This window comes from Salmo trutta, chromosome 28 (genome assembly GCF_901001165.1).
Source record: "Salmo trutta chromosome 28, fSalTru1.1, whole genome shotgun sequence".
Taxonomy (NCBI): domain Eukaryota; kingdom Metazoa; phylum Chordata; class Actinopteri; order Salmoniformes; family Salmonidae; genus Salmo; species Salmo trutta.
In genome coordinates this window covers 12,783,794-12,800,190 of record NC_042984.1, presented here as the reverse complement: position 1 = coordinate 12,800,190, position 16,397 = coordinate 12,783,794, and the positions used below count along the sequence as shown (strand labels likewise).

The following is a 16,397-nucleotide window of genomic DNA, read 5'->3' as shown; positions in this document are numbered from 1 at the left end:
TACCTTCTTTTTAAGGTATCTGTGATTAGCATTAAGGTATCTGTGCTGTATTCCCAGTCATGTGAAATCCATAGATTAGGCCCTAATTAATGTATTTAAATTGACTGATTTCCTTATATGAACTGTAACTCAGTAAAATCATAAAAATTGTTAGATGTTGCGTTTATATTTTTGTTCAGTATATAAAAGAACAGCTGTACAAGCTTGATCTCAAAAACCGGTCAATAGTGACATCAAGCGGACGTCCACACAAAACGCACATTGGATTTGCACATGCGCATTGCTCTCCTGTCAGACGGAAGACATGAATTCTCCTCCTATTTCCGGTTCGTTCTCTTTCCACCCTTACGTGACACGATGGTAAGCGCTTCTCTGATTCTTCTACAGGCCCAGTCTGTTGAATTGAAATAAACACACGAAAATACACCACTGGATTGGTCGTTTATGTATAGAAAAAGTAACATGTAATACATTTTTCAGATGTAGTGTTTAAAATGGGCTTCTAGCTAGGAATGACGTGAAATATGGTTAGCCGCACGCTGCTACAACAGGCACGCGCTTGATTTGTGTGGCTGTTCGTTTACAACCGGGGTCGTCTATAGTAATGCATTGATATAAATTGTCAACCAGTTGATCTGCGCCAAACTGCATATTCAAGCAGAATAATAATCGGTTAGTCTGTCGACACAGTTGGTTGGATAGCTAGTAAACAGAACAACAGCAATAATAGATTTTGACGTTGGTTGGCTAGCTAGTAGTAGTTTAGCTTGGAAACTAGCCAAGTTAACGCATTCATGTTTCCTAGGCGCAAACACTTTTGGTGTTTTCGTTATCAGAATGATGTGGCACAGATGAATAGGGGAAATCGATTATATATACATTGCGTTGAATTTGTACAACCTGATCAGTTCAGGAATGTTGTAAGCCAGGTCCCGAGACTTGGCTTGTTGCTGGCTATCACATTGGTTTTATAGTGTTAACTCTAACTGTGGCTCCATCTCAGTGCTAGAGGCGTCACTACAGACCCTGGTTCGATACCGGGCTGTATCACAACCGGCCGTGATCGGGAGTCCCATAGGGCGGCACACAATTGGCTCAGCGTCGTCCGGGTTAGGGGAGGGTTTGGCCCGGATAGGCCGTCATTGTAAATAAGAATTTGTTCTTAACTGACTGGAATAGTTAAATAAAGGTTAAGTAAATAAGTGATATATTCTCCCCAGACTAAGAAGAGAAGGAACAATGGCCGTGCCAAGAAGGGCCGTGGGCATGTCCAGCCCATCCGCTGCACCAACTGTGCCCGGTGTGTGCCCAAGGACAAGGCCATCAAGAAGTTTGTCATCAGGAACATTGTGGAGGCTGCTGCGGTGAGGGACATCACAGAGGCCAGTGTGTTCGATGGTAAGTCGCTGCTGAATGTCAGTATAAAATATTGCCGTATCCAGGATAAGGATGGTGGAATGTCAGTCTCTTCAGATTCTGAAATCGGGTTTTTGGAAGGCACATTTATTTTTTACATCTGTCGCTTTGGGAAAATTTTACTGGATGAAATGTGAAAGTATCATGAGCTCTGATGTATAAAAATACCTTTTTCCCTGTACACATGTTATGGCTGGATTGAATGACTCTGTGACCTAGACTTCAATGGCTACTGTAGTATCAATATTCTGGCCTACCTGTGAGGGGCCATTGATCTAACCCTGCCTTTATTGTTATCTCCCCTCTCCAGCTTACGTGCTGCCCAAACTGTATGTGAAGCTGCACTACTGTGTGAGCTGTGCCATCCACAGCAAGGTGGTGAGGAATCGCTCCACCGAGGCCAGGAAGGACCGCACACCACCACCCCGCTTCAGGCCCAGCGTAAGTTCTAGCACTGTGTACTTGGCTATGCCTTTTAACTCCTAGTGAAGTTAAGCATCTCAATAATGCACATCCCTTTACTCAAACGACTGGAAGTTCTGGGTTCCGTGTGATTGCATAGATTCTGGAATAGCGTGTTGGGTGGGCTTTCAATCCAAAACCATGTAGTCTAATGTCAAGTTAATTTGACATTGGCTAGTCAATTCACAAAATCAACGTATTGATTACAAACCTGAATGCATGATCTGAATCTATTTAAATGAACCTAGTCTGAATCCTGAAGCTCCTTTAAGGACAGGAAGTTAATAAGGGAAAGTAGATTAAAAGCATGTTCAGAATATTTGACTAAATATGTTTTTTCTCCCTTCTAGGGTGGTGCCCCAAGACCTCCTCCAAAGCCCATGGGTTAATGTCATTGACCATCCTAGGGATCACTATCATTTTTATGTAAACAAATAAAAGTGATTTAACTATGTCAGAAGTGTTACATTTGTATACCGACTTGGTAGAAGAGCCAAATCAATATTTATATTGAATGTCACATTAATGAGAACAAAATGTCCAATCAGAACATTACATTTATTTTTATTGGACATGAGTTACTTGAACAGAGTTAGGTTGCACACCATAAAAGCACTTGATACCAAAAGTAACCTATTTCAAAGAATGAGGCAGTTTCGTGTCTCTTAACTTGAGGTAAATTGTTTTTTGTCATGTTACATTTCTTCTCACAAAATATTTCTACAACATTGCAATTAAATTAAAGCCTAACTATGACAGGAACAGCTATCCTTGAGGTTACTAACCTGCTGCTTGAAGATACTTCACAGTTCATACAGAATTAATTTATCACACAATTTTAATAATTTAGCAAACGCTTATCCAGAGCGACTTACATGCGCAATTAGGGTTAAGTGTCTTGCTCAAGGGCACATTGGCAGATTTTTTCCCCTAGTCGACCTTTTAAATACTGGCCCAAAGCTCTGAACTGCTGGGCTACCTGCCACTGGAAAGGATAAATACGAATCTGATAATTACATTTTCTCACTCATATGTCATAGAATTATCCTATGTACATCAAGTGCATTCATAGTACAATAGATAAAGATATTCATTTGTTCACACGAGGATGCAAACAGACAACATTTCACATAAAATACTGAATTTGGTCTCAAACATTGTTCACCAGTCCCCACACTGCGATGGGAAACAAATACATTTAGAGGTTTTCGGTTGCTTTAAAATCACAGGAGGTAACCTTTTCCGGACCAATGGTTTGCTTGCACTGTGGCTGGACAAGATTTGGGACATAGCTGAAGCTGACCACATCTACCAAGGCTATGCTAAATGTGTCACACTACAACATATACATATTCACATAACTATACAAAAGTGATAAACTTCATGAAAAATTGTCTTTGATAGGCTGAAATATTTTAAGTACTTTTCTCACTGTCCATTTGTGCAACTGGAGTCAACCCATCAAGACATTGTCCTTGTTTCCTGAACCATTCAGTGTGAAATTACACAATTCTGTGGATGTTCACATCTGAGTCACCTCTAAATTAGGATGGAGATGACAATCTTAGTCACACAATGGTTAGGGCCCTGTGTTTCAGTTAATCATGTCACATGACCTGGATTTTAACATTTATTTTAAGCCTTTTCCAGAAATTAGAATTATATGACAATTGCCTGAGGACAGTGCTGGACCATCTGACATAAAAGAAAAGGGACTGTTTGATGAAAACGCTTTAAATAAAGGTAATGTGACATGATTAACCAAAATAAGGCCCTAACAATGGTCAATTCAGCACCAATTTCAAGTGGAGAGGGACAGACCAATTAGAATACCCAGTTCTGTAGATGGCCCCTTTTCATAAATAAAACCCTATAAAAAACACTGTTCATCTGGTGTGAAGAGCATTCTTCCTATACAGTCATTGTTTTTTTAAAGCATTACATTGTAATTTATCAGTGCAATCTCAGGAGGAAAAATAGATGAACATATCAAGAATATTTCAAGGACAGCTTTTTATTTTTGTAACATTGCAAAAATCTGAAACTTTCTGTCCAAATATTAGGCGGAAATGCTAATCCATGCTTTTGTCATTTGTAGATTAGATTACTGCAATGCTCTCCTCTCCGGCTACCCGGATAAAGCACTAAATAAACTTTGTGCTAAACACGGCTGCTAGAATCCTGACTAGAACCCCCAAAAATATATCACATTACTCCAGTGCTAGCCTCCCTACACTGGCTTCCTGTTAAGGCTGGGTTGATTTCAAGGTTTTACTGCTAACCTACAAAACATTACATGGGCTTGCTCCTACCCATCTTTCCGATTTGGTCCTGCCGTACATACCTACACGTACGCTACGGTCACAACACGCAGGCCTCCTCATTGTCCCTAGAATTTATAAGCAAACAGCTGGAGGGAGGGCTTTCTCCTAGAGAGCTCAATGGAATGTTCTGCCTATCCATGTGAGAGACGCAGACTCAGTCTCAACCTTTAAGTCTTTACTGAAGACTCATCTCTTCAGTAGGTCCTATGAATGAGTCTAGTCTGGCCCAGGAGTGTGAAGGTGAACGAAAAGGCACTGGAGCGACCAACCGCCCCTGCTGTCTCTGCCTGACCGGTTCCCCTCTCTCCACTGGGATTCTCTGACTCTATTACGGGGGCTGAGTCACTGGTTTACTGGTGCTCTTCCATGCCGTCCCTAGGAGGGCTGAGTCACTGGCTTACTGGGGCTCTTCCATGCCGTCCCTAGGAGGGCTGAGTCACTGGCTTACTGGTGCTCTTCCATGCCGTCCCTAGGAGGGCTGAGTCACTGGCTTACTGGTGCTCTTCCATGCCGTCCCTAGGAGGGCTGAGTCACTGGCTTACTGGTGCTCTTCCATGCCATCACTGACGTGATCTTCCTGTCTGGGTTGGCGCCCTCCTTGGGTTTGTGCCGTGGGGGAGATCTTTGTGGGCTATACTCAGCCTTGTCTCAGGGTAGTAAGTTGGTGGTTTGAAAATATACCTCTAATGGTCTGGGGGCTGTGCTTTGGCAAAGTGGGTGGGGTTGAACATCTTGGCAATGTACTGTTATAATCTACACCCGGCACAGCCAGAAGAGGACTGGCCACCCCTCAGAACCTGGTTCCGCTCTAGGTTTCTTCCTAGGTTCCTGCCTTTCTAGGGAGTTTTTCCTAGCCACCGTGCTTCTACATCTGCATTGCTTGCTGTTTGGGGTTTTAGGCTGGGTTTCTGTACAGCACTTTGAGATATCAGCTGATGTAAGAAGGGCTTTATCAATACATTTGATTGATTGATTGATTGAATACCCTCCAAAGCTAAAAGTAGTTTTCACGTCACACTATTATCACATTCAAACCAATAATCTAGAAGTGCAATCCTCCATTAGATGTAGCAGCCTCGTCTACCTGACCACCTCAGTCGAGCCCTATCCATCACTGGACATGGATCAACAGTCTGATCTGCACCAGTATTATAAGGCCCCTATTAGCTTTCTTCTTAATCTCCATGGTTAAAATCTGTAACCATCCACAGTGAAGGATACACATCACCTTAGGCAGGATATTTCATGTTCATAATGTCCTTTACACATGATCACGTACTCCGTCATTACATTAACAGTTGTAAACAATATGCCTTCTCTCAGTCACAGCAAGATCATCCTGGGTTACTTCTATGTAACAGTTAAGGCAATGGGTGTCTCTCTGTGTGTAATCTGGTGCAGAACAAGCAGCCCATGTCACCTCAAAGAAGCAGACACCCCTGCCTTTCCCTCGCCCCACCCATCCCCTTCACCCACAGTCAGTCTCAATTCACTCCCACTCCCTTGTAATGTGAAAGCAATACAGTGAAATCTCCACCACTACACTGATTATACCTATCCAGACCCTTCAGATGTGTAAACACTGAAGGGGAAGGGCTAAGGGGTAGGGCAGTTGGGACCGGCTCTCCCCCTTCACTCCCGTCCTCAGCCCACCTGGTGCTCCCGTCCTCAGCCCACCTGGTGCTCCCATCCTCAGCCCACCTGGTGCTCCCGTCCTCAGCCCACCTGGTGCTCCCCGCGGATGATGTGCGAGGTGAACTGGTAGCGGTTGCAGCTGCAGTGGCCACAGACGTTGCACTGGAAAGGCTGGTGGAATCCGTGGCAGCCCATGTGAATGGTGAACATCACGTGGTCCAGGAAGAACATGCGACAGTGCTCACAGCGGAATGACCGCACCGCTCGTCCCTCCCTGTCCACCACCTGTACCTGTATAGAAGCTTCCCCGGAGATGGATGGTGACCCTGGACCAGGGCTCCCTGATCCCTTCACAGTGGTGGGGATGGTGGTGTCGGTGTACCCTCTCGCCCTTTCTATATCTGGGTCTTGGGCGTGTCTGGGATTGGGGTTTGGACGGCGGTCACGACGGCTGCTGGGCAGGGCTGGGGCTATGTACTGTAGGTTAGGGAGGAGGTGGTAGTTGTTGGAGTTGCTGGTTGGAGCTGTAACAACGGTGCTCTGCTGCTCATCTGCTGTGCTCTCCGTGTCGAACTTGTCTTTGAAATCATGGCAGCCATTGCTGGGGCCATTGCTGTAGCCATTGCTGACCGTGGGGCTCTGACCTGAGTGTATGTCCTTGTGTCCCTCGCCTGCTTCCCGTCCAGCGAGCTCCACAAACCTGGCTGCTACCCCACCTCCACGCCCACCTACGGCTCCATTGACCTGGGGACCCAGAGGAATCGGGTGGCTGTAAACAGAGCTGATGACTGGGCTGGGGTCAGATAGGCAGGCAGAGTAGGGCAGGGCCAGCTGAGGGGGCTCAGACCCAGGGTCCTCATCACCTCCATACCTGTGGAGATACCTGCCCCCCATCCCCACTAACCCTGCAGCACCAGCCTCTCCCTTAAGGTGAGAGTTGGGTGCAGAGTGCAGGTCCCCATCCTTTTCCTTTTCAGGACCAGGGGACAGTTCAGAAGTTATATCAGGCTCATTGAGCCTCATGTGCTTTTCTCCTGTAAAGAAAAGGGCACATCAGTGTTGACAACCTCAGATTCATAAGACTCTCATCATGTTATAGCCCTGTTGAGTTTCAATACCTTCAGGAACATGGACATATATAAACAGGAGAAAACTCACCCAGAAACTTCTGTGGAGTGGACCTCTTGCGTTTGGTGATGGTGTTCACCAGTCTGTCTATAAAGGACAGTTTCTCAGTGGACGGCTGGAGGACAGCCTCTGGCTCAGACATCGGCTCCATGCCTGGGGACAAAACACAACAGACTCTGTTCAAATACACATTGACATCATAATGCAAAAACAGATGTGTTTTCTGGTTCACAGTGACTTTGTCCAGTGAACTCAGACTGAACTAACACAACATGAAAGAGCAAAGTGTATTTCTGTAATCTTGTGTTTGTGTGGATGATGACAGTCAATGTGTGTTACCCTGTACATTTGACATTAAGAGTCTGTGTGTATGTTACCCTGTGCAGTGTGTTCAGTGCTGAGTGCTGGCTGATGGTTCTGTAGACACTTTAGGTAGTTGTGGCAGCGTTCAAGGTGTTCTTCCAGGGTGATCTGTTGCTTGTAGCTACGACCACAGTAACTGCACTTGTAAGGTTTAACCACTGTCAAAGAGGGCACTGCAGCCCAGAAACACAGCAATTCATGGGTCAGTCAATGGGTCACCAATGCTTCTCTTTTGGTCTGTTTTGGTAAAATGAGATCTACAAAATATGACCAGACTATTGATATTGTGTCCTAGGAAAGTTAGTTATTTCTGAAAGTAAGTAAAATAAAAAATTACATGTACTGTAATTTCCGGACTATAAGCCGCAACTTTTTTCCCACGCTTTGAACCTCGCGGCTTAAACAATGACGCGGCTAATATATGGATTTTTCCCGCTTTCAATTTTTTTTTGAAAGGAGATGACTTCAGTGGTTTCAGTGCACAGGAGGAGGAAGATAGTGACCAATGACTTTCTTGGTAGGCTACTGTTTACTGCAAATTTTTTTTTTTTGTTACAAGCCGTGTTTCATTAAAGCCTATTTATTTTTGTTACAAGCCGTGTTTCGTTAAAGCCTATTTATTTTTGTTACAAGCCGTGTTTCGTTAAAGCCTATTTATTTTTGTTACCAGCCGTGTTTCGTTAAAGCCTGTGTAAAGTTCATTTGTTTCAATGTACCGGTAGGCACCTGCGGCTTATAGACATGTGCGGCTTATTTATGTTCAAAATAATAAAAAATTAAAAAATTCAGTGGGTGCGGCTTATATTCAGGTGCTTAATAGTCCGGAAATTACGGTAGTTGTGCATAATTTAAGTTTTATTAATCCTTTAATACTTGTTCATGACCTAGAAATGTTAGCCTACCATATGGAAAAGAAGTATGAAAATACAATATGAATCTTGTATGGCAGAAGTAGATTTTTTACACAAAAAATTGGTAAGAATCTGGTAAGATAGAATATACATACAAACCATGTATTTGTATGTCAATATTGAAATAGGGTATGTTTGGCCTTGTAGGAACATGGATATTGTATGACATATGAGACAAAATATGACTTATATAAGTCATCTATGAATTTTATAACAAAAGTATATTGTTTTTATACACTGAGTATACCAAACATTAGGAACACCTTCCTAACATTGAGTTGCGCCTCCCCTCAATTCAACAGGGCATGGACTCTACAAGGTGTTGACCAATGCTTCCCACAGTTGTATCAAATTGGCTGGATGTCCTTTGGGTGGTAGACCATTCTTGATACACATGGGAAACTGTTGAGCGGGAAAACCCAGCAGCGTTGCAGTTCTTGACACAAATCGGTACTACCATACCCCGTTCAAAGGCTCTTAAATCTTTTGTCTTGCCCATTCACCCTCTGAATGGCACACATACACAATTCATGTCTCAATTGTCTCAAAGCTTAAAAAGCCTTCTTTAACCTGTCTCCTCCCCTTCATCTACACTGATTGAAGTGGATTTAACAAGCACCATCAATAAGGGATCATAGCTTTCACCTGGTCAGTCTGTCATAGAAAGAGCAGCTGTTCTTTTGTATAGTCAGTGTACATTTTCAGGTATGAGTTTCCATGGTTAAGGCTGGGCAGCACCTCCTACTGGACATTTGATTAATCTACAGCTATGCCTTTGTCTCCCATCCAGGGTTTTAACCAAGTCCAGCTTAACTTTAATATTTGTCACTGACTATTACCAATGTTCTATTGTGAGAATGATTATTGAGCGAGCCATTCCAAAGGGTAGGTTTAACAGAGCAAATTAAATGTAACTATACTTTATAAGTTATGTATCATCAATTATACTATTTATACCTATATTTCCCTCCCCCTTCTCATCCCCCTCCTTCTCCTGCTCCTGACCTCCACCCCTTCCTGTTCCTCCCTCCTCCTCCTCCCCTCCACCTCCTGCTCCTCCCTCCACCCCAGCCTGCTCCTCTCTGCCCCTGCTCCCCCCCCCCTCATCCTCCACCTCCTCAGAAAGCTTACCTTACATGTCTCTCGTATGTGTTTTATATTTCTGTCTAAAGGTTACCCACCCATATAAGTCAGATATTACAACAATCTTATATTAATGTTGTATGTGTATTTGTTGCCAAATTCCAGGTAGAAGATAATCATCTTGTTAGATTCTTCGATATCTTTTCCATATGGGACAATGTCTCTCGTATGTTTTTTAAAGATACCTGAACTAAATGACTACCACCCCGTAGCACTCCTGTCATCATGAAGTGCTTTGAGAGACTAGTCAAGGATCATATCACCTCCACCTTACAGGCCACCCTAGACCCATTTCAGTTTGCATACCGCTCCAACAGGTCCACAGACGATGCAATCGCCATCACACTGCCCTATCACATCTGGACAAGAGGAATACCTATGGTGAGGGAAAAAAGTATTTGATCCCCTGCTGATTTTGTACGTTTGCCCACTGACAAAGAAATTATCGGTCTATAATTTTAATGGTAGGTATATTTGAACAGTGAGAGTCAAAATAACAACAAAAAAATCCAGAAAAACGCATGTCAAAAGTGTTATAAATTGATTTGCATTTTAATGAGGGAAATAAGTATTTGACCCCTCTGCAAAACATGACTTAGTACTTGGTGGCAAAACCCTTGTTGGCAATCACAGAGGTCAGACGTTTCTTGTAGTTGGCCACCAGGTTTGCACACATCTCAGGATGGATTTTGTCCCACTCCTCTTTGCAGATCTTCTCCAAGTCATTAAGGTTTCGAGGCTGACGTTTGGCAACTCGAACCTTCAGCTCCCTCAACAGATTTTCTATGGGATTAAGGTCTGGAGACTGGCTAGGCCACTCCAGGACCTTAATGTGCTTCTTCTTGAGCTACTCCTTTGTTGCCTTGGCCGTGTGTTTTGGGTCATTGTCATGCTGGAATACCCATCCACGACCCATTTTCAATGCCCTGGCTGAGGGAAGGAGGGTCTCACCCAAGATTTGACGGTACATGGCCCCGTCCATCGTCCCTTTGATGCGGTGAAGTTGTCCTGTCCCCTTAGCAGAAAAACACCCCCAAAGCATAATGTTTCCACCTCCATGTTTGACGGTGGGGATGGTATTCTTGGGGTCATAGGCAGCATTCCTCCTCCTCCAAACACGGCGAGATGAGTTGATGCCAAAGAGCTCCATTTTGGTCTCATCTGACCACAACACTTTCACCCAGTTGTCCTCTGAATCATTCAGATGTTCATTGGCAAACTTCAGACGGGCATGTATATGTGCTTTCTTGAGCAGGGGGACCTTGTGGGTGCTGCAGGATTTCAGTCCTTCACGGCGTAGTGTGTTACCAATTGTTTTCTTGGTCCCAGCTGCCTTGAGGTCATTGACAAGATCCTCCAGTGTAGTTCTGGGCTGATTCCTCACCGTTCTCATGATCATTGCAACTCCACGAAGTGAGATCTTGCATGGAGCCCCAGGCTGAGGGAGATTGACAGTTCTTTTGTGTTTCTTCCATTTGCGAATAATCGCACCAACTGTTGTCACCTTCTCGCCAAGCTGCTAGGCGATGGTCTTGTAGCCCATTCCAGCCTTGTGTAGGTCTACAATCTTGTCCCTGACATCCTTGGAGAGCTCTTTGGTCTTGGCCATAGTGGAGAGTTTGGAATCTGATTGATTGATTGCTTCTGTGGACAGGTGTCTTTTATACAGGTAACAAGCTGCGGTTAGGAGCACTCCCTTTAAGAGTGTGCTCCTAATCTCAGCTCGTTACCTGTATAAAAGACACCTGGGAGACAGAAATCTTTCTGATTGAGAGGGGGTCAAATACTTATTTCCTTCATTAAAATGCAAATCAATTTATAACATTTTTGACGTTCTTTTTTCTGGATTTTTTGTTGTTGTTATTCTGTCTCTCACTGTTCAAATAAACCTACCATTAAAATTATAGACTGACCATTTCTTTGTCAGTGGGCAAACGTACAAAATCAGCAGGGGATCAAATACTTTTTTACCTCTGTATGTAAGAATGCTGTTCATTGACTACAACTCAGCATTAAACACCATAGTACCCTCCAAGCTCATCATCAAGCTGGAGGCCCTGGGTCTCAACCCGCCCTGTGCAATTGGGTCCTGGACTTTCTGACGGGCCACCCCCAGGTGGTGAAGGTAGGAAACAACATCTGCACTTCGCTGACCCTCAACACCTGGGCCCCACAAGGGTGTGTGCTCAGCCCCCTCCTGTACTCCCTGTTCACCCACGACCGTGTGGCCACACACGCCTCCAACTCAATCATCAAGTTTGCAGATCACACAACAATAGTGGACTTGATTACCAACAATGATGAGACAGCCTACAGGGAGGAGGTGAGGGCCCTCGGAGTACGGTGTTAGGAAAACAACCTCTCACTCAAAGTCAACAATACAAAGGAGATGATCGTGGACTTCAGGAAACAGCAGACGGAGCACCCCCTATCCACATCGACGGGACAGCAGTGGAGAAGGTGGAAAGTTAAGTTCCTCGGCGTACACATCACGGACAAACTGAAATGGTCCACCCACACAGACAGTGTGGTGAAGAAGGCGCAAAAGCGCCTCTTCAACTTCAGAAGACTGGGGAAATTTGGCTTGTCACCCAAAACCCTGACAAACCTTCACAGATGCACAATCGAGAGCATCCTGTCAGGCTGTATCACAGCCTGGTACCGCAACTGCACCGCCTTCAACCACAAGGCTCTCCAGAGGGTGGTGCGGTCTGCACAACACATCACCAGGGGCAAACAACCTGCCCTCCAGGACACCTACAACACCCGTTGTCACAGGAAGGCCAAAAAGATAATCAAAGACAACAACCACCCGAGCCATGGCCTGTTCACACCACTACCATCCAGAGGGTGAGGTCAGTACAGGTGCATCAAAGCTGGGACTGAAAGACTGAAAAACAGCTTGTATCTCAAGGCCATGAGACTGCTAAACAGCAATCACTAACTCAGAGAGGCTGCTGCCTACATTGAGACCCAATCACTGGCCGCTTTAATAAATGGATCACTAGTCACTTTAAACAATGCCTCTTTAAATAATGCCACTTTAATAATGTTTACATATCTTACATTACTCATATGATATGTATATACTGTATTTTATACCATCTATTGCACCTTGCCTATGCCGCTCGGCCATCGCTCATCCATATATTTATAAGTACATATTCTTATTCATTACTTTAGATTTGTGTGTATAAGGTAGTTGTTGTGAAATTGTTAGATTACTTGTTAGATATTACTGCACTGTCGGAACTAGAAGCACAAGCATTTCGCTACACTCGCAATAACATCTGCTAACCATGTGTATGTGACCAATCAGATTTGATTTGATTTATATAATACATGGAACATTTTTGTTATGTGTAAATGTTACCCACCCATATAAGTAATATATTACAAGAATTTTCTATGAATTTTCTCAGTGTATTTGGTGCCGTATGTATTACTAACATGTTCCAGATATAAACTATATAGGAATCTTGTTAAATGTATATATATATATATATATATATATATATATATATATCTCTTTTCCATATGGGTATGGACTCCCCCTTCTCTGTGAATTCCAGAAATTGTTCTCTGTTCCACACCTTTGACGTTTTAAAACACCCAACTTGCCACCGCAATGTTCCACCTTTACCGAGCAGTCAGAGACTGACGTCATTTCGCCGAAATCTGAGGTTTGCAAGTTTGCTTTTCTTTGAAACTGAAATGATTTGTTCAGAACAGCAGGCCCACCATGCTCTGCCTGTCTCTATCAACACTTGTTGAATGCATGTCTTCATTAAATTGAAAAACACCAACAGGACATCCTGTTTTGAATACTTTTAAATGTCATATTTTGCACGTGTGGTAAAGTACATTCCTGTAAAGACAATAGATATTTGTCTATTTCCTCTGAGCCCCACTCTAGAGAGATGAATGGACTTTTATGCAAGAAATATATGATTTTGTTGTTCTAAATCCAATTGGACCCCAAAAAATGATTGACTTGAAGACACTGTGAAAACAGATGACTCGCTATTACAATACATTGTAATTACACAACAGAGTGGGACTGCGGCTGGTAGCGGCTCTATTCCCCATCTGGTCCCACTGAGCCCACTTAGAGCCCAAATGGTCTTACCAGTTTCCTGGCTTGACATTAGAAAGCAGGCTACTGTGTCTTACCAGTGTGGGTGCGGATGTGTCCAGAGAGTGCGTCCCGGCGGCGGCAGGCGTAGTTACAAAAGGGACATTTAAAGGGTTTCTCTCCAGAGTGCAGCTTTATGTGGCGCAGCAGGTTCCCCTTCTGGGTGAAGGAGGCTCCACACTGGGTACACTGGAATGGACGCTCACCTGACAACAACATGGACAGTCTTTTTTTTCAAATCCGACTATCACCTTGGAACAAAGCAGTGGAGCAATATTCAGTTAAAATGTATGGACCATATAAACACCACGTAAAGAAAAGTCAAAGGGTTCATGTTGATGAGGAACACAAAGACCTCCTATCAGGGTTGGGGTCAATACAGTTTTCAGTTCAGGAAACTCAATAGAAACTTGCCCGTTGTTTTCTAGGGGGATTTTTTAACCTAGTCTGCTGTCTGTTTATCTGGCCTCACCTGTGTGGATGCGCTTGTGCACCATCAGTACATTGGGCCCGATACAGTTCATTCCACACACGTCACATTGGAGCTTCCCATTGGGCAGTCGGATGGGACCAGGGGACGCAGGCTGAGGACTGGCCAGCTCCCCGTAACCACTTCCTGCACTCCCTCGACCCACCCTTCCTCCCAGCTCTCCACTCCCTTCTTCTATTGTATCCTCTCTGTCATCCCTCTCTCCTTTTCTCCTCTCTGGCTGTAGAGCACCAACAGGCTCATCATCACTGTCCTCCTCTACCTTAATAGAGTTCACTGGGTAGAGTGAAGACAGGGGAGAGACACTTTGTTCAAAACCTTCATCATAACTTAGCATATGGAACAGCATAGGGAAAGGGATGGGAAATGTATTTTGTTTTATTGCAATTAAGTAAATCTTTATAAATTGAAATAGCAAAATGTATTATATGGAAATAATTCCTCAAGTGAGATAACTGCTGGTGTTCTTTATAACTTTCAGTCAGTTTTGCATGTGATATATTATACAGTACATTCAATAGGTTATATACTGTAGATCACAGATAAAGACTTAAAAAGATGACTGACCACTGAGAGATTGGTTGAGAGAGGACTGTTGAGTTCTCACGGCCGCTACCCTCAGACCTCCACAGAAATCACCACGCTCTGTCGCCGTCTCTCCTCCACTGGCTGTGAAGTGAACACAATGTAATGTTGGAACATTTGATGCCCTTCAGGACACCTACAACACCAGGTGTTGCAGGAAGGCCAAGAAGATCATCAGTGACCCCAACCACCCGAGCCACTGCCTGTTCTCCCCGTTTCCATCACTCAGACGCGGGCAGTATAGGACCATCATGGCAAAAACTGTCAGTCTGGCCAATAGCTTCTACCCCCAGACCATCAGGCTGCTGAATAGCCACTAGTCAGCTACCTGCTCTCCCTGTCCCCATCATTACATTGTTAATATGTATATATTATTATTTATATTATTATCTATTTTTATTATTTTGGTCATGTTTTATTTCATTTTGTCCTGCATTGTTGTATCTCAGAGGTCAAACATTTCACTGTACCCTGTAATTACATCTGCAACCCTGTACATGTGACTATTAAACTCTCTAATCTATCCAGTCTTTCAAATACTTTTAGTTTTCTGTTTACCTGACATATATGAATGTCCATTGCAGTCATCAGCATTCATTCTCTCACCAGCTGCCTGTGGCACAGAGACAAAAACAGACTAGTCAGAGCAAAGATATGGTCCAACTCATGAGATATCCTAGCATACAACAATCTTCATCTTATCTTAAGTACATCTACCTGTCCTAAAACAAAAAAAGATATGCCATTTTGGATACCATTGTATGATGCTCACCATGTTAAATGTATCCTTTGCAGTAGATTTCTTTTGGTTCAAATATGTCTGAAGCCCAATGTAAAGCTGCAATAAATGCAGTATTAAATTGTTTCAGCCTTTGTATTGTGTGTCTAACTGGTACTTTGCTCTAGTCTATCTAGCTTCACCTATCCTCAGATGCCAGGAAATGCACATATGAGAAGATCAACATTTATAGTCAGTAACTGCTTGAACTGCCCTCCCTCCTACACCTACACATACCCAGGAAATGTGGGGTATATGTTTGATCACATTTCTCAGGTTTATCATCATGGTTGGTATATCAATTATAACATTTCATTAGTTTCATATATTTTAAATATTGCATGGATATTCTAATCAGAAACAAAGGTAACATTTTGGTTACTGAGTGAGCCTGACGGGGCCATCGTAAAACCAATCATCCATTAGCAAAAGAGGACATTGGAGCAGTAGACAACAGGGGCATAGCCGCAGGAAGATTTTTTGAGTTTCGGGGGGAGTTGGGGACAGAACCTATAATCACATTTGAGTAGTGGCTTACAGTTGAGCAGACACATTTTTAGGATTTCCACAGGCCTTTTATAAATGCATTTCATGCTATTCTATGTCATTTACATGATAGAAGACAGTAGAATATTTTTTCATACCACACAAATGACCATACGCAAGTTGGATACAATTTTTTAACTTAATTATTTTTCTTTCTCACTTATAATAATTTGTATTATTATTATTATTGTATATCATTGTTATTATTGTAGGCCTGTTTATTAATCTAAACCAGTTTTTTAAATATGCAAAACATAATTTGTTTAATTCTGTTGAGACATTTTTGTTGGCTAAATGAAGTTAAATCTGTATTTTTAATTGTGTGCTCCGTATTTAGTTTAAGTTACAAGTAGGCCTTTTGTAAAATAAATATCATTAGCCTATTGCTATCATTTGTTGGGTTACAGTAGGCACTAGCCTTTTTTGGTAGTTGCTGCAATCTAGCCTGTTCAAAACGTTTGTGAAGGTTTAAACCAGTTCG

General features: G+C 43.2%; 2 protein-coding genes across 2 annotated transcripts; one reads left to right on the top strand and one right to left on the bottom strand.

Moving 5' to 3' along the window:
• Positions 1-286: 286 nt before the first annotated feature.
• LOC115165507 (40S ribosomal protein S26) lies at positions 287-2,335 on the top strand. The gene is made up of 4 exons (XM_029718680.1): positions 287-360; positions 1,221-1,398; positions 1,727-1,857; positions 2,229-2,335. Exons 1-4 carry the CDS (start codon positions 358-360, stop codon positions 2,265-2,267), a joined length of 351 nt encoding a protein of 116 aa, XP_029574540.1. The 5' UTR covers positions 287-357; the 3' UTR covers positions 2,268-2,335.
• A 2,810-nt stretch (positions 2,336-5,145) lies between these two features.
• Positions 5,146-15,584, bottom strand: LOC115165506 (zinc finger protein Eos-like). The gene is made up of 8 exons (XM_029718678.1): positions 15,365-15,584; positions 15,151-15,205; positions 14,575-14,676; positions 13,990-14,283; positions 13,556-13,723; positions 7,343-7,501; positions 6,996-7,118; positions 5,146-6,871 (listed from the first exon to the last, which is right to left on the bottom strand). The coding sequence occupies exons 1-8, from the start codon at positions 15,365-15,367 to the stop codon at positions 5,919-5,921; spliced, it is 1,857 nt and encodes a 618-aa protein (XP_029574538.1). The 5' UTR covers positions 15,368-15,584; the 3' UTR covers positions 5,146-5,918.
• Positions 15,585-16,397: the final 813 nt, after the last annotated feature.

Coding starts and splice junctions, on each gene's coding strand:
- LOC115165506 (XM_029718678.1), bottom strand. Junction 14,677..15,150: donor TGGACATTCATATATGTCAG/GTAAACAGAAAA, acceptor TTCACTTCACAG/CCAGTGGAGGAGAGACGGCG. Junction 14,284..14,574: donor TCTCAACCAATCTCTCAGTG/GTCAGTCATCTT, acceptor CACTCTACCCAG/TGAACTCTATTAAGGTAGAG.
- LOC115165507 (XM_029718680.1), top strand. Junction 1,399..1,726: donor AGAGGCCAGTGTGTTCGATG/GTAAGTCGCTGC, acceptor TCCCCTCTCCAG/CTTACGTGCTGCCCAAACTG. Junction 1,858..2,228: donor CACCCCGCTTCAGGCCCAGC/GTAAGTTCTAGC, acceptor TCTCCCTTCTAG/GGTGGTGCCCCAAGACCTCC.